This window comes from Nelumbo nucifera, chromosome 1, assembly GCF_055504915.1.
Source record: "Nelumbo nucifera cultivar China Antique chromosome 1, China Antique-T2T, whole genome shotgun sequence".
Classification (NCBI taxonomy): Eukaryota; Viridiplantae; Streptophyta; class Magnoliopsida; order Proteales; family Nelumbonaceae; genus Nelumbo; species Nelumbo nucifera.
Genome location: NC_142649.1, coordinates 135,412,591 through 135,429,983, shown reverse-complemented (window position 1 = coordinate 135,429,983; position 17,393 = coordinate 135,412,591). Strand labels below are relative to the sequence as shown.

The 17,393-nt window shown below is 39.9% G+C and overlaps 1 protein-coding gene across 2 annotated transcripts in view; it reads right to left on the bottom strand.

Moving 5' to 3' along the window:
- The window catches only part of CLUB (TRAPP II complex TRAPPC10/CLUB), a 106,093-nt gene that overhangs the window by 49,495 nt on the left and 39,205 nt on the right, over positions 1–17,393 (bottom strand). For both annotated transcript variants that reach the window (XM_010280000.3, XM_010279999.3), the window contains exons 7-10: positions 12,779–12,868; positions 12,509–12,670; positions 12,098–12,159; positions 11,817–11,907 (exon numbers count right to left, since the gene is read on the bottom strand). In XM_010280000.3, coding sequence (XP_010278302.1) covers positions 11,817–11,907; positions 12,098–12,159; positions 12,509–12,670; positions 12,779–12,868 — 405 coding nt within the window. The remainder of the gene's footprint in view (positions 1–11,816; positions 11,908–12,097; positions 12,160–12,508; positions 12,671–12,778; positions 12,869–17,393) is intronic.

The following is a 17,393-nucleotide window of genomic DNA, read 5'->3' as shown; positions in this document are numbered from 1 at the left end:
ATTGACATGTTTGGCATTGCAATACAGTGACAAACACAGACTTAAAAAGTTTAGGAAACATAACTTTCAAAGAATCAAAGGACAAATGACCGAGGCGATTATGCCATAACCACACTTGGCTTCTACACTAACTCACTAACAAACTCATAAGACTCATAGGAGCTGATATTGTAGGACCAACTTTATTCTCCAAAATGTAGAGGCCATCAACCATATCTCCCTTAACAATCATCCTTCCCGAGGTCAAATCCTGAAAAACACAAGAACAAGGAAAAAGAGTTGCACAACAATTTAGGGATTGAGTAATACTACTAATAGACAACAAATTAATAGGAAGTTCAGGAACATGAAGGGAATGGGGTAAAACAAGTCCACCCGGAAGGGATACAGATCATTGACCAGCAATAGTGGAGAAGGACCCATAAGTTAGTCTCACTTTGTCCCTACCAGAGAGAAGGGTGTAGGTCTGAAATAAATTTGACTTACAGATCCAAGGGGAATCTAGAACAGAGGGTAGACACATGGAATGCAGAAGCACTTTTACCTGATGTAGAAGCAAAGGAGGTAGTAGAAGGGGTAGGAGCAGACCTATCATCTACCCAAGAGTCCTAGCATACAGTTCTAAGTGATCTCTAAAGGACTTAATGATGTCTTCCTTAGGGTCAGAACCAACATAACGCTCTTGGGGAGTCCTAGTAGTCAAGTTATTTGATTGAGAATATCATGTAGTCAGATTTACAGAGGTAAGTTTCTTTTGAGTAGGCTTCTTTGATGTATCTTGATTTTTGGTTGCCCATTTGGGCTTCCCAACAAGTCTCTCGGGTGTGTCTAGACCTTTGGAAATGAGTACACCACAGTTTTATCCTTATCATTTTTTCCTGATTCTCCCCTTCAGAAACATTCATTAGATTTCTTCTACTCTCTTCAGATTGAACCAAGGCATATACCTCCTGTACTGAGGGAAATCCACTACTTCCTAATATCTGCACCCAAAGTGGTTCATAAACTAGATGAAGCCTCAACAAGAAAGCAAGCACTCGTTATTGGGAGACAAGATTTTTGTAGGCTTTAGCATCTTCATCATTCTTCCACTCAATGGTCTGATAATGTTGTAGCTCCTTCCATAACGAGGTAAGGGCTGAATAGTACGTAGATAGGCTATAGTCTCCTTGCTTACAAGTAGATGATTCTGCTTGGAGCTGGTAAATCTTAGCATAATGTCTTTGTTGTGAGTAGGTTGCCTTGACTTGTTCCCAAATCTCACAAGTTGTATCAGCCCATATGAAGTTTTTCTTTAGATGGGGCAGCATGGAACCCAAAATCCATGACATAACCCTGCTGTTTTCTTGGTCCCATCTATCATGTAAAGCTGTACCAGATTCTGGTTCTTTAACCTTCTCATTTATGTAACCAGCTTCCCCCCTAGCCGTGACATACAGTTTAATTCCTTTGGAGCATTCCAAATAATTTAGTCCATCAAAGGGGGTTAGGTCATAGAAAAGTCCATGCTGTGATTGCTGCCCATCCCTCCATTAAGGTTTCCTTGAGAAGTAGTAGTACCAGAGGTTGCTGAATCTTCAGTAGTCATTAGACCCAATGTTTCACTGCTGATTTCCCCAAGGAAAAGACTGAGAAAATGGAGTTCTGTACTTCTACAGCACTGTTACTAGTACAAACCACACGAACAGTGAACAGCACACCAAACGAGGACAACAGTACTTCAACCAACTGTGATTTAAAAAGGCTTCAAAAAACAAGTTCAACAGAACTGTAGGTCTGTAAACCCTAGCTGAATAGACATAAGCTTATAGCAAGGAGACAACCAGCCCCAACAACTCCTAACTGTGACATTCACAGCTATCACCACACTTAGAATATGAATGTAACGGTACATACCTGGAATACAGTAATGATTCCACGACCCATAGTCCATAAAAATAGGTGCAAACCCTAGAGAATGTTGGTCACTGCATTCGGCTGTCACCACAACAACACAGATCCTCTTCTTCGTGCAACAACCAAGAGAGAAAAGAAAAAAAAAAAAAAAAGAATAGACTGAAAGACTAGGTCAGTCTGAAGTTTTTTCTTCTTCCAATCGAAAAGTAAGCTTCAGATGAAGAACACGATCTGAGAAGGTAAAGACCAGATCAATGCTCTGATACCATGTAGTCCAGCAAGGTAAAAATAAAATAAAGAAAGAAAAAGGAGAGAAGAAAGAGAGAAGAAAAGGATAAGAGAAGAGGAGGAAGAAGGGAAGAAATGTTCTATATCAAAAATTGTAACTGGCGGCACCTAAGCTGGTATTTATACTTAGGGAAACAGTTTATAACAAATAGAAAGGGGAAATGCCAGAAATGCCCCTACGCTAGTGACATAACATAACATAACATATTACAACAAATTTGATCAGCCATAGGAAGGCTCCACATCAAGGAAACAGGACCGCTCAATAAATATGAATTGGCAACCACCTGCCACCTCCTAGAATATCATCAATAGAGAAATGCAGAGAAAAGTGTGAAGGCATACAAAGATTTCACCCAATAAGCAACCTTTAATTTATAGAGATATTTTCAATAATGGTCTCCATTGAAAGGCTTTTCTCTTGAAAAATTCTTGCATTCCTCCCTATTTTTTTATCAATAACTAAACATTTTATTAATGTAAATTAAGAGTACATGTTACAAGCATCAGTGGAAGAGATAAAAAGCTTTAATCTCCCCATACAACTTTCCTTACAATTGTGCCCAGCGAAATCTTACAATCAGCCATACTATTAGCAGTCCTTTGAACCCAACGAAATCTCACTTCCATCTCTCTAGATAGCCATAGAAACTTTTTCAGCCCATTTCTATATTGCCAAAGAGCCGCCTCCCCTCTTTGCAGCCACTCCATCACCAGCATTGAGTCTCCCTCAATAATTAGTTTGTTCACATTCATCATTCTTGCTCTTTGTAACCCTTTCATAACAGCCAAGACCTCTGCTCTTAGAGAATCTGCTACTCCAATAGGTGCTGAAAATAATGCAACCATAACCCCTCTCATCTCAAAAATGCCTCCGATCCCTGAGGGTCCTGGATTTCCCCTGCTGCTACTGTCAAAGTTGAGCTTGATGAATCCTTCCATTGGGGGAGTCCAGATTGTGAGTCAGATTCTTTTTAGAAGAAGTTCCTGCCACCTCTCTCCACTTACTCAAAATTTCATCTACTGAAACAGTTGAGAAGCTCTCCAAGGACTTGGCCCAATGAGTCACCTTGGTAGTGATACACTCTATTACTGCTTCTTGAGTTCTTTCTCTCCCTTTGAAAATTCAAGCATTTCTTTCCTCCTAAACTGTCCTTAATACATTCTTGCATTTCTCTCTTGCCAAATGGACCATAACACCACAGTAGGGCTGTCAACGGGTCGGGTCTAAGCTGGGACCAGCTCGAACCAGAACCAACCCAACATGAAATATTGAGGACCCATAACTAACCAGACCCGATAGGGTCTGTAATTTTTAGACCCAAAGCCGAACTGATCAGGTCTAACTGACCCGATTATAATAAATAAATAAATATACATTTAATATATATTAAATGTTATATATAATTTATTTAATATTATATATATTGTGTATATAGCTCACGTCGGGTCTGAATCGGTTCGGGACTGGGTGGAACCGGTTCCAAACCGATAATAATCAAGACCCGGAACTGACCCGTCCATTCCAGTTCCTGAAACCAGAACCGGTCCAATCGGTTCGGGCCTGTCGGGTCGGACCCAACCCATTGGCAGCCCTAGTACACCTCCGTAAGACCTTTCCTATTTTCCTTGCTGGGGAGAAAAAAAAAGCATCCATAAATAGGCTACCAGTGTCTGATGGTGGAGACCACCTGCACCCATAGAGTGACAAGAAATAATCCCAAACGCCAAACACAAAAATTAGCAAATTTAGTGCAGATTCCCCACTGACCTTGCAATGGAAGCAAATAAGTGCCAAGAAGGCCTCTTCTTCTGAATTAGATAATGTGTCAATCTTTTCATGAAAGACTTGCCAACAAAAAGCCTTGATTTTGGGTGGGATCAGCCCTTCCCATATAGCCTTAACTAGAAAACCCAACTGAACTGAGGAAGAGAACCTCTAGACAGCAACTTGAAATAAGATGCACAAGAGAAAGAATGCAAAGAACCAGGAGCCCAAATGCAAGAGTTATGTTTAGAATGGACAAGGGAGTTGTAAATCAGTCCTCTAAATCTGATGTAAACTTGGGAAAAATTTGAGAAAAAGAGGAAGAAAAGAAGAGAACAGCAGTACAAGAGAAGGAAGATGGAGAAAAGAGGAGGAAAAAGAAGAAGAGTTCGAATATCTCTTTCCTCCCTTCTCTAACCCTTTTACTAAACTTCAATCTTAACATAATTACAAGTATACCCTTAAGTGGGCAACCAGCTAGGCAGTAACATAAAGAGAACTAGCAAAAGAAATAGCAGGCCCATTAACCAACAAATAAATAAAACATACTACAAGAAAAGATACTAGGGCCCATTCAGCCCAGTCTCTTTACGCTCCCCCTCAAGCTGAGCATAGATGTCAATCATGCCCAGCTTGCTTATATAGTGTGTCAGCTTCCCTCTCGAAACTCCCTTGGTCAAAATAGGCCCAATAAGATAGGCCCATTAGCCAACAAATAAATAAAACATACTACAAAAAAAGATACTAGGGTCCATTCAGCCCAGTCTCTTTACACTCCCCCTCAAGCTGAGCATAGATGTCAATCATGCCCAGCTTGCTTATATGGTGTGTCAGCTTCCCTCTCAGAACTCCCTTGGTCAAAATATCAGCCAGCTGCTCTTCTGAGGTGATGAATGGCAAACAAACTTCTCCTGAGAAAACTCTTTCCCGTATAAAATGTCTATCAACCTCAATGTGCTTAGTTCTATCATGTTGAACAGGATTATGTGCAATATTGATAGCAGCTTGGTTGTCACAGTAGAGCATCATTGGCTTCTCATAGTCAACTCTCCCTTGGTCAAAATATCAGCCAGCTGCTCTTCTGAGGTGATGAATGGCAAACAAACTTCTCCTGAGAAAACTCTTTCCCGTATAAAATGTCTATCAACCTCAATGTGCTTAGTTCTATCATGTTGAACAGGATTATGTGCAATATTGATAGCTGCTTGGTTGTCACAGCCCAGTCTCTTTACACTCTGTCAATCATGCCCAGCTTGCTTATATAGTGTGTCAGCTTCCCTCTCGGAACTCCCTTGGTCAAAATAGGCCCAATAAGATAGGCCCATTAGCCAACAAATAAATAAAACATACTACAAAAAAAAAGATACTAGGGTCCATTTAGCCCAGTCTCTTTACACTCCCCCTCAAGTTGAGCATAGATGTCAATCATGCCCAGCTTGCTTATATAGTGTGTCAGCTTCCCTCTCAGAACTCCCTTGGTCAAAATATCAGCCAGCTGCTCTTCTGAGGTGATGAATGGCAAATAAACTTCTCCTGAGAAAACTCTTTCCCGTATAAAATGTCTATCAACCTCAATGTGTTTAGTTCTATCATGTTGAACAGAATTATGTGCAATATTGATAGCTGCTTGGTTGTCACAGTAGAGCATCATTGGCTTCTCATAGTCAACTCCCAATTCTTCTAAAAGGGATCGTAGCCACAGTAATTATGACACACCATGTGCCATAGCCCTATATTCGGCTTTAGTAGAGGATCTGGCAACTACAGACTGTTTCTTACTCCTCCATGAAACAATATTCATGGCCACCAAAGCACAATAACCTGAGGTGGATATCCTATCATCAATACATCCTGCCCAATCAGCATCAGTGTATGCTTCCAGCTTCATGTGTCCATGTTTGGCAAATAGAATAGCTTTCCTTGGAGTACCTTTCAAGTAACACAAAACTCTTTCTGCAGCAATTAAATGAGTATTTCTAGGAGAATGCATAAATTGACCAATAACACTCACTGCATAGGAAATGTCTAGTCAAGTCACGCGAAGATATAACAACTTCCCAAGCAGTCTCTGAAACACTCCCTTATCAGATAAAAGTTCACCATCTGTAGCAGAAAGCTTGTGATTAGGATCAATAGGAGTGGAGGCTGGTTTAACACCAAGTTTGTCAGTCTCAACAAGGAGGGTCAAGGACATATTTGCGCTGAGAAATAAAGATACCATCTTTAGACCTAGCAACTTCAATGCCCAAAAAATATCGAAGATCTCCTAAATCCTTGATCTCAAATTCAGAGTTAAGAAATTTTTTGAGTTTACTAACCTCTTGGGTGTCATCTTAGCCATAGGAGCAAATGTTTCAAGATAGTCAATACCATACATCTGAGTGTAGCCTTTAGCAACCAACCTGGCCTTAAACCTCTCAACAAAGCCATCAGAGTGATATTTAATGGCAAATACCCATTTACAATCCACTGGTTCCTTCCCTTCAGGCAAGTCAATAATATCCCAAGTATGGTTCTTATGCAAAGCATCCAGTTCCGCCATCATAACATCCCTCCATTCAGGTTTAGATAAGGCTTCTAGTATAGACCTGGGTATCACATTGGGAAGAAACAGAAGCAAGAAAAGTGTAGTAGGTAGGAGATAGAAGGCTATAAGATAGGTGTTTGGAGATACAATGGGTTGTACACTTCCGCTTTCCCTTGCGAGAGAAATAGGAAGATCAAGGTTTGGGAAGGATGTAGTTGGGTCAGAGGAAGGCTGACCTATTACCTCAGTAATGATGGGAGGAGCAAGAGGCTCTTCTGTAGGAGTGAAAACAACTTGCCCATGTCTGAATCTGAGACTTTGGTACCACCTTTGAAGAACAGGATGAGGAGGAATTACAGGAGGATGAGGTGGAGGAGGAGGAACAGGAATATTGGAGGTAGGCCCAGTGGGAGAAGTGGGCACCTCATGAGATGACTCAAAAGAAACAGGAAGAGGAACTACTAGAAACATAGCAAAGGGTTCCTCAGATTTCTCCCCCTCAGGAGGAATACTAAAGAAAGGAGTAGACTCAGCAAATGTGGCATCATTAGATACAAAACGAGTGCCATTAACTGGATCAAAACAGCAATATCCCTTCTGTGTGGGGGTATATCATAGAAAAACACATTTATAAGCCTTAGGTTCAAATTTGTGCCTTTGATGACTGTGAATATGCACATAGCAAGTGCACGCAAAAACACGGAGAGGAAGAGAGAAGAGATCCTCATCCGAAAAGAGAAGGCTAAAGGGGGTTTTAAAGCCAAGAACCCGGGAAGGCATACGGTTAATCAAAAAAGTAGCAGTAAGGACAGCATTTCCCCAAAATTTTGTAGGAACATGGGATGCAAAAATGAGGGATTTGGCAACTTCAACCACATGTCGGTTCTTCCTTTCCGCCACTCCATTCTGTTGTGGAGTGTAGGAACAAGAACTTTGATGAATAGCCCCAAAAGTTTCAAGATAGGCTTAGAGGGTTTTCTCAAAATACTCCTTAGCATTATCAAAACGGAATATTTTGATCTGGGTGTTAAACTAGGTAAGAATGAGTTCATGAAATTTTTGCACAATAGTTGGTACTCCATCCCTAGATCTCATGAGATAAATCCAAGTGTAACGAGAGTAATCATCAATAAAAACGATAAAGTACCTGTAAACCCCCCATAGTAGGCAAATGATATGGCCCCCACACATCAGAGTGAACAATATGAAAAGGAGAAATAGATCTTTTATTGCTTACTAAATAAGATAGTCTACAATGCTTTGCCAATTCACACGACTCACAATGAAGACTTGATAAAGACACTCCCTTAAACATATCTGTAAATAAATGACTCAAAGCAAAAAAAGACAAATGACCAAACCGAAAGTGACGTAACATGATTTTGTCAACAGACTCTAACAAGACCAACTCCAAGGCATCTCCATGAAGTGGTCCAAGAGCACTATCAGGTGTGTCCAACAAGTATATTCCATTCGCCTCATGGCCACTCTCAATCATCCTCTGAGACTGTAGGTCCTGAAAAACACAATGAGTGGGAAAGAAGGTTATGCTACAGTTCATGGATTTAGTCAGGCTAGTAACAGATAAAAGATTTGTATTAAATTTAGGGACAAGAAGGACAGAGGATAAATAAAGGGTGTCAGAGGTTTTTATATCCCCTTTGCCAAAAATGGGAGCAAGGGACCCATCAACAAGGGATATTTTCTCTTTACCAAAGAGAAGGTGGTATGAACAGAAAAGGTTAGACAAGCTGGTCATATGGTCTATTAAACCAGAATCAATGATCCAAGGGATTTTATGATTACCTGAAACTAAAGCATGGTTTGCAAAAGCACGAATACCTGAGTGAGCAAATACTGATGATGATGATGATGTGTTGCCTGAAGAGTGAGATGTAGAAACAGTAGCCTCCAAGTGACTTAATAGCCTACCATACCTTTCAAAGTCTGCCTTCACAACTGTTCAATGGTGGACTTCTCTTCACTCTCCTTACTTCCTCCTTCCGATACTGTGGCAACATTAGTTGTCTTCGGTTTTCCTGTCTGACTGCCCTTCTTAAAATTGTTGTTATTCTTAAATCGGTCAGGAAGAAGATCAGGATGAAGCTCACAGCAAGTGTCCTTCGTATGCCTCGGTTTCTTGCAATATTCACATATCTGCTCCTTCTTCTCAGTTGGACCCTTCGGCTTTATTCCTGCATGTGCAAAGTGTTCCGTAGGTGGACTCTGTAACTGAACCTGCCGCCTACTCTCCTCACTACTACCATAGCATATGCCTAAGCAAGAGTAACATCATCTTTGGCCAGAATATTCTTCCTAATGATGTCAAACTCAGGGTTGAGTCCAGTAAGAAATTCAAACACCCTGTTTCTTTCCACCAACTTCCTAAACATTTCTGAGTCATTCTTAGTCTTCCATGCAACTGTCTCCATAACATCAATTTCCTACCATAAGGATTTCAGTATAGAATAGTAGATTGCCACACTCTTCTCCCCCTGTCTTAGGTTCTTCACATCACTTTTCAGCTTGTAGACTCTAGCCACATTCAACTTCTATGAGTAAGTTTTAGTAACATTGTCCCAGATCTCCTTGGCAGAGGACATCCAAAGATAGTGCTGACTTATATGAGGCTGCATAGAGTAGACTAACCATCCTATGACAGTATAGTTTTCCTGCATCTATTTCTCATATTTAGGGTCTATCTCTTCGGGTTTCACTTTACTGCCTGTGAGGTACCCTAATTTTCCTCTACTACAGACATAAATCCTTATAGACTGTGCCCAAGCAAGATAATTTGTCCCATCTAGCTTGATTGTGGTCACACCAGTCAAAACGGAATCTACCAAGCCAAGCCCAGAAACCGGCACCTGCTTGAACTCACTTCCATATTGCTCCATTAATCAAACAAAAATCAAAAAACCAGAAATTTGGTCCTTATAAACTTACTTGAAGTCAAACCAGTACCCAGATGCTTGAAAAGTAGGGTTTCACTGCATCCGGATGTTGGGGAGAAAGAGAGAAGATGCAGCTGCTCCTACCGGAGCTTCCCAATCTCTTCCAAACCTGAACCGCTCCCTTTTAGAAGTCAAAAGACACCTCCCAAGCACAGAGCACCACACCCAAAGCTTCACTTTTACTTGTAACTTCAAAAATCTCTAATCGGCTAGGGTTTTGGGTAGAAACAGTACAGCACCACTTCTTGGCAATATCCGGCCAGATTTACACTCTCCAAACCCTCTACCAACTAGGACAAAGATCCTTTGAACTATAGAGAACCTATCTCTCCATACACTCTCTTAACCGAAGGGTGTATGGGAAAAGAGAAAGAAGAAAAGAATGAAGAAAGAAACCTGCTCTGATACCAAGTTGTAAATCAGTCCTCTAAATCTGATGTAAACTTGGGAAAAATTTGAGAAAAAGAGGAAGAAAAGAAGATAACAGCAGTACAAGAGAAGGAAGATGGAGAAAAGAGGAGGAAGAAGAAGAAGAGTTCGAATATCTCTTCCCTCCCTTCTCTAATCCTTTTACTAAACTTCAATCTTAACATAATTACAAGTATACCCTTAAGTGGGCGGCCAACTAGGCAGTAACATAAAGAGAACTAGCGAAAGAAATAATAGGGCCCATTAAGATAGGCCCATTAGCCAACAAATAAATAAAACATACTACAAGAAAAGATACTAGGGCCCATTCAGCCCAGTCTCTTTACAAAGGGTAATCTCCTCTAGCAAAGAAAAGAGTTCACCACCTTCAATAACTTTCCAATACCACAACCCTCTCCTCAACCCAAGGTCCCAAAATAGCCTATTATAAGAGGTTGAGACACACTGAGAATATTTTTTTCTCTTCTCCCTATGTAAATGTTTATAAACCTTTTGCTATTTATTTTGAATTTCTAAATATATTGAGTTCTACCTCATCTTTCACTTCACTAGCAGTAGAAAGTGAAATGGAATGTTGAATTTTCAAAATTTTGGACAAAAATTGTTTTGTTGTGGACTTGTTTCACTTGAGTGTGTTGGGTGGAAGTTGAAAATTGTTGGGATTTTTTACCATTGTTTGGGTTTGATGAAAGCATAATTTTCAAGGTGCCTAGGCGATGGATTTTTTTAAGTAAAAATCACATATCCTAGGGTAGTTCCCTAGGTTCCATAACCAACTTTCTTTAATAACTATCCATAATTTTCATAAGAAAATTATAAACTTCATGTCTAGAAAATCAACATATTTATGAGAAGAAAAAGAAGAAAGGAAAGAAAATTCAAAAAATATATGGGCTGAACCCCTATTTTTGTTATAGGAAAAGAAGAAAAGAAAAGGTGGAAGGAGAAGAAGAAGAAGATGATGATGATGATGATGATGTGGAAGAAGAAATGTGTTGATTAGGCAAAATTTTAAGTTCTTCCCTTACTTATTGGTTCAGAGTTTGAAGTCATTGAGAGTTCAATACAGCAGTTAGCAATGTTTGTGTTGATTAAACCCTAACAAATAAGAAATTAATAAAAAGAAATTAGTTTATAAACACAAAAATGATTATTTTTCTTTAATAATGTTTATTTTATAATTATAGCCTCAAAAAAATAATAATATAAAAGTATTTCATTACACAGTATGCAAAACTGCTTGGAGACTGAGCGAGGCGAGCCTCCAAGGGTGCCTTGTCACCTAAGCGCCCGCCTAGGCGTCACCTTGACAACTATGGATGAGAATTTGTAGTTTTTTCTTGTTTTGGTGGGTTTGGGTTTGTAGTTGGTCCTTGTTTTCGATAAATTGGTTGGTTCTTCTTGTTAGTTTGGATCCTTGGGTTGGTGTTGTGGATGCAAATAAGTTTATTTCCTTTTTTTCTCTCAGGTGACTTCTGGTCACCTTGTGTTATTCCTTTTCTTTTAATAAATTTTATTTTATTACCAAAAATATTCATTCCACACAAGCACAAGCTTACTAACATCGCAATAAAACCTTATTTGATCAATCACATACTTATAGCAATATGGTATTTGGATGAATATTGCCTGATTAACAGTATACCAGTGATCAGGCTGATTAATAATGGTTATTACTTAAAAGTCCTCACAATCAACATGGTTGAATCAAGTATGCCTTGTGGAACATGAGTACATATTTTTATGTAGAATATCAGGTTAACTTGATATACCATTTGCTTATATGTATCTGTGCCAATCTGACTAAACAGCATAAATTCAATAACTATTAAGGTACAAAAGCAATAAGAGTTGATTGGTTGGATAAATTATTCCATCCTCTACAAGGGTGCAGTGTGCAAAGAAATTTTTTCCTGACATGATTCCTCTTTTTTTAGGATATAGATAGACTTGCCTTCTCCTTTACAAGAACGTCAGAAGCAGCATCTGGTGGAAGTAAAGGCCAAACTGCTGGTTTGGGCCAAGGTAGCATGCTTAGTGCAGCACTGCCCAAAAGAGTGGAAAAATAGTAATAAGTTGTTCAGTATTATGGAGCAAAATAGTACACTTAGACAGTAAACATCAGTACATCACAATAAAACAAATTTGCATTAGTAATTAAACTAAACCTAATTAAAAATCTAGTTGAGATGTTATAAGAACATTCAAGTGCATCAGATCGGCAAGAACTTGTACCTGTTAGCAGGACTCCGTTCTATTTCTGTTCCATATCCTATTAGATATGCAAGCCTCATAAACTGTGTAATTCATATGGAAACGTCAGTAAACAATCTTAGTTGTACCAATATTGATTTAGATGAAAAAGTGAACTGACATTCTTGGCATGAATTACAGAATGAACAACGCCTTCAGAGTTCAGACAAGTGACAAACAACTGATTGGAAAATTTTGCACCAATGCATTCTGCACATCAGAAGTGGTGCCTCTGAAAATGCTGATCATTTTAAGATATTTATTCTCATCAACATTTGGATTTTGGTTATCCACAACGGTTAAAGATTTCTTTTTTGCCTATTGTAAGGTCATGCAGGACCAAAACCCAAATACACAATCCCCCAAGTACTAATGAAACTCAAAAACATTTACCTTGACACGGCTTAGTGAATATAAATCGCCCTGAAGGCGGTAGAACTCCTTTTCAACATCAGGTGCCACAAGACCATCATTATAATGAGAAACAGTTGCACTGATTAAAGTCAAACATGCTGTAATCACCCAAACTTCCCTCATACAAAAGGGTAATATACTCTGCAGAGAACTCAATAACAAGGAATGAGAATACAACCACAAATTTCAAGATTGAAGCAGAATATAACAGCAATAAGCTGAACACATGAACCAAAGACTATCACACACCTCATTAAGTGTCAATGCCTTTGAAAAGCTGACAATGAAAGAATAGCCCCTTGATGCAACTTCAACAGGACGGTTCAGCTTGAATAATAGCTACAAATTCCAACAGATGACACGGTTCAATATAAACAATATTGAAATGTAATATGCATTCCTTCAGGTTTAAGTCAAATCTTTTTCTTTTTCCTGTTTTCATTTTCAAAGAGAAAGGAATAAACTACAAGGATCTCTCCTCTACATTGGGGGCTGTGACACTTGGTCCCCTGTAAGATATTGTTGGCATTTAACAAGCTTGTACATACATATAATGACAGCCCTTTCCATCACCATTCTGTAAAAAAAGTTGATGCTGTACACCCGTGTGCATGCCACATGCATTGTTAGACATTACTAAAACCTTAAAATGCCCTTGTCCTGCTTCATAGCAGTATGACAATACTGCTCTTCACCCATTTAATATTGCTAAAAGAGATATTTCTAGTCATGATCTTCTGACCAAAGATCTAGACTATTGAACACATGTCTCAAGACCAGCCAACTATTCTTGAAAATCAAAGTTATGTGCAATGGTTTCAAGTAATCTAAGCCATGGAAGTGATATGGTAAACAATGTACAAAATCATCCAGTTTTCAAAAAAATACAATGTAAATGATGTATCAAATTAATAGAAACATATAGGCAATCACTTTTAAACTCAACCATTGAAATGATGTACCTAGATTCAACTAATCTAGGCCAACACTAAAATGTACCAATCAACACAAAAATCTAGGCTATCAAAGTGGCCTTTTAGGGTCAACTAATCAATTTTGGTCATCGAAATAATGTAACAATATTTCAACTAATCTCAGTCATTCAAGTAATGTACCAAATTTCTAAAAAAAATCCAAGTTAAGCGGTGTACCTTTGTTATAAATGTGATGTACCAAATATACCTAATATCTAGACCATCAAAATGGCCTCTTAAGCTTAGTCAATTAACGTCAGCCGTCCAAATGATGTACCAAGACATCAACTAATGTATTCCACTCAAACGAGGCACCAATTAACCCAAGATCAAACCCAAGAACCCTATCATTCACTACACACAAAGTCATCCACCTCCAATTGTCCAACTCCTTCAATGGGCCTACCAACAACACACCAACCAACTTCCCAAAATCTGATCATAAGTTCATTTTCACCTAAAATTCCATGTAAGGAGAGCAATCATCATAAATCTTCATAATAACCTTCACAAAGTAGACACCACAAGAAGAAGTTGTTTGCTTTCCTGTACAAGTTTGGAGAGGAAGAAGAGAAGAGAAACTGGAAAAAAAAGGGCGGCAGAGTTTCCTTGATTTAGCCAGTCCTAAAGCTTTTATTAAGAACTAATCATAAATCTCCATTGAATGTACATAAATGCCCCTGATTAATAACTTTACATGTTATTAACTAAAAATACTAATGGGCCCAATAACTAAACTTAATGAGAAATAAAAGAACATAAACCCACTGTTAGCGTAGGGGTATTTCTATCTTTATACCTAGATTAATGGTGCTGATCTGTAATGTTGTGTTGGAATCAGTGCTCCTCACTTAAATAAGGGCACATATGTCTTTTCAATTATTTTTAATAATATAAGTACTGTCTGGCCGACTGGGAGAAGGTCAGGTTGACACTTCCAATTCGAACCAGATTTTCTCCCTTCTCTCTTTCTCTCTTTCTTCCACCTTTCTACTGCTTTCTACATAACCGATCTCAGAAAGACAGAATTCCAAGGCAGGCCGAATCATCACATGGTATCAGAGCTACTTGAATCTGCCTAGATTTCTGTCTGCCTAGATATCTATTCTCTGTGCACCCTATCTAGGGTTTCTCCCTTTTTTTTCTGCATTCGACTGGAGATAAGGGAAAGGGCTGAAAAGGAGTGATCGCCCTCTCCCCTAGGAGGTTTCTATGCCTCCAGTCAGGTCATGTGTGGTCGGTTGCTGTGGTTTCTAAGATCGCCCTCCCCTAATCGATGAAGAATAGAGGGCCAATCTGTGTGGTGCAGTGGCTGTCTTGTGTGGACTGATTTCCTGCTCGTGGGGTTGTTACTTCAGTGATAAGGTAAGAGATTTCAGTGCATGATATCTGTTATGGATCAAATAGGATGTGTGTTTCAGACCATGTGCTAGGGTTTCAGACAGTAGTGTGCTAGGGTTTATGCTGGTTTTTGGTGTATTTCGAAGGAAGAGTTATGATCATAGAGTGGTGAGATTTCAGGTGGTCGTAGGAGTAGGGTTTGTGGTGTGAAGAACACACTTTTCAGCAACAACAAGTGCTGAAATCAGTGTGACAGGTGTGACCTAGTTGTGTGCAGTGTGCAGAATTCAGTGGTAATAGAATTCAGCAAGTGTGCAGAATCGGTGATAACAGAATGGGAGATAACAGTGATTGTAAACCTAATGTGATGGTGCCTACAGACTACCTGAATGTTCAGATGACCTCCATTAAACTAAATGGAGAGAATTATGTGCCTTGTGCTAAATCCGTCAAAGTCTTTCTGAAGGCAAAGAAGAAGGTAAAACACATAAGAGAGGAGAAACCCCCCACTAACTCTCACGAGTATGAAGACTGGGAGCAAGAGGATGCTCAGATCATCACAGGGTTGTGGAATAGTATGGAACCAAGGATTAGTGTAAATTTCATGTTTCTTGACACTGCCAAAGAGGTGTGGGACCATGCGAAGAAATTGTATTCGGGTCAAGACAATACAACCAGAGTGTATCAGCTGTATCAAGAGTACTTTAACCTGCAACAGGGCAATCAAAGTCTTGAAGAGTACTATGCCAACATGAGAAACATACGTAATGAGTTGAATGTCTATCACCCTCTCACTTCTGATGTCCAGATTCAACAACAACAAAGAGAACAGCTTGATGTGACTAGATTTTTGGTGGGACCGAAGTCTGAATATGAACCAATACGGGCTCAGATATTAGGAGGATCAGCTCTCCCTTCCTTAGAAGAGGTATTTGCTCGACTCCGGAGGATTTCTATCGGATCTACTGAGAATTCTAATATCTCAGATAGATCTGCCTTTGTTGTATCGAGAGGCCGTGGGGCTAGAGGTGGAGCTAGGGGAGCTCAGTCTGGCCATGGTAGTGGTAGTGGTTCTGTGTATGGCCGAAGTGGCAATGGTGGGCCTATTTATAATCGTGGTGGTGGTCGTACTGGGGGCAGAGATTCAAGGGGAGCCCGTGGTAGAGGACGTGGCTCAGGCCCGAGGAAGTGCACTCATTGTGGTATGGATGGACATACCATTAACTATTGTTATGATCTACATGGTCCACCCTCAACCTGGGCCAATCATGCTGCTACTAGTGACTCAAATTCCAGCTTTAGACAGGAGAATCATTCATCTTATCAGATACCTCCTACATCCACAGATGGTCCCGTGAAGGAGATGGCGAGTGTTCCCCGTGATGAATACGAGAGGTTTATCCAATCACAGCAGAACACGGCGACTTTCGCTCACTCAGGTATGGCTTGTCTGGCATCCACACCCAATCCCTGGATCATTGACTCTAGAGCCTCCGATCACATGACTGGAACTCCAGGTGTGTTTTCTTCCTTATCTCATTGCCCAACATCACAAGCTGTCACCCTTGCTAATGGTTCCACATCCTCAATTTGTGGTGTTGGTAATGTTGACCTAGACCATGTATCCCTTTCCTCAGTTTTGTATGTTCTTAAATTGCCTTTTAATCTTATGTTTGTTAGTAAGCTGACCAAATCACTTAACTGCTCCATTACCTTTTTTCCTTGTATGTGTGTTTTTCAGGATCTCAAGACGGGGATGAAGATTGGTGGAGGGCATGAAACTGGTGGACTGTATTATCTTGACGGTGGTGGTGGTAGAACTTCAACAGCTCTCCAATCATCTCTTTCTCCTCTCTAGTGGCACTGCCAATTTGGTCATCCGTCACTAAAAGTCTTGAAGTCTTTGGTCCCGTCTTTGAGTCAGCTTTCTATTTTGGATTGTGAGTCGTGTCAATTTGGGAAACACCATCGTGTTCCCTTTTGTAGATGATTTTTCAAGGATGGCGTGACTCTATTTAATGAAAGAAAGAAGTGAATTGTTTACCATTTTTCAGAAATTTTATGCTGAGATTCGTAACCAATTTGGTACCCACATCAAAGTTTTCCGTTCTGATAATGGCCGCGAATATTTATCCTCATCATTTCAGGAATACCTGGACCAACGCGGCATTATACATCAGACCTCATGTACCTACACCCCACAGCAGAACGGGGTGGCTGAGAGAAAGAATCGCCATCTCATGGAAACAGCAAGATCCCTCATGCATCACATGCATGTTCCCAAATCCTTTTGGAGTGATGCAGTGCTTACCTCTTGCTTTCTGATTAATCGGATGCCCACGTTCACCCTTGATGGTCATTCTCCGTTTCAGGTCTTGTTTCCCTCTTTGTCTCCGTTTCCTCTAACGCCGAGGGTATTTGGGTGTGTTTGCTTCGTCTATAATCTGGGTCCCGGGAATGACAAGTTTGATGCCCGTTCTCTCAAGTGCATCTTCCTTGGCTATTCTCGGACCCAGAAAGGGTATAGGTGTTACCATCCTGGTTCTCGA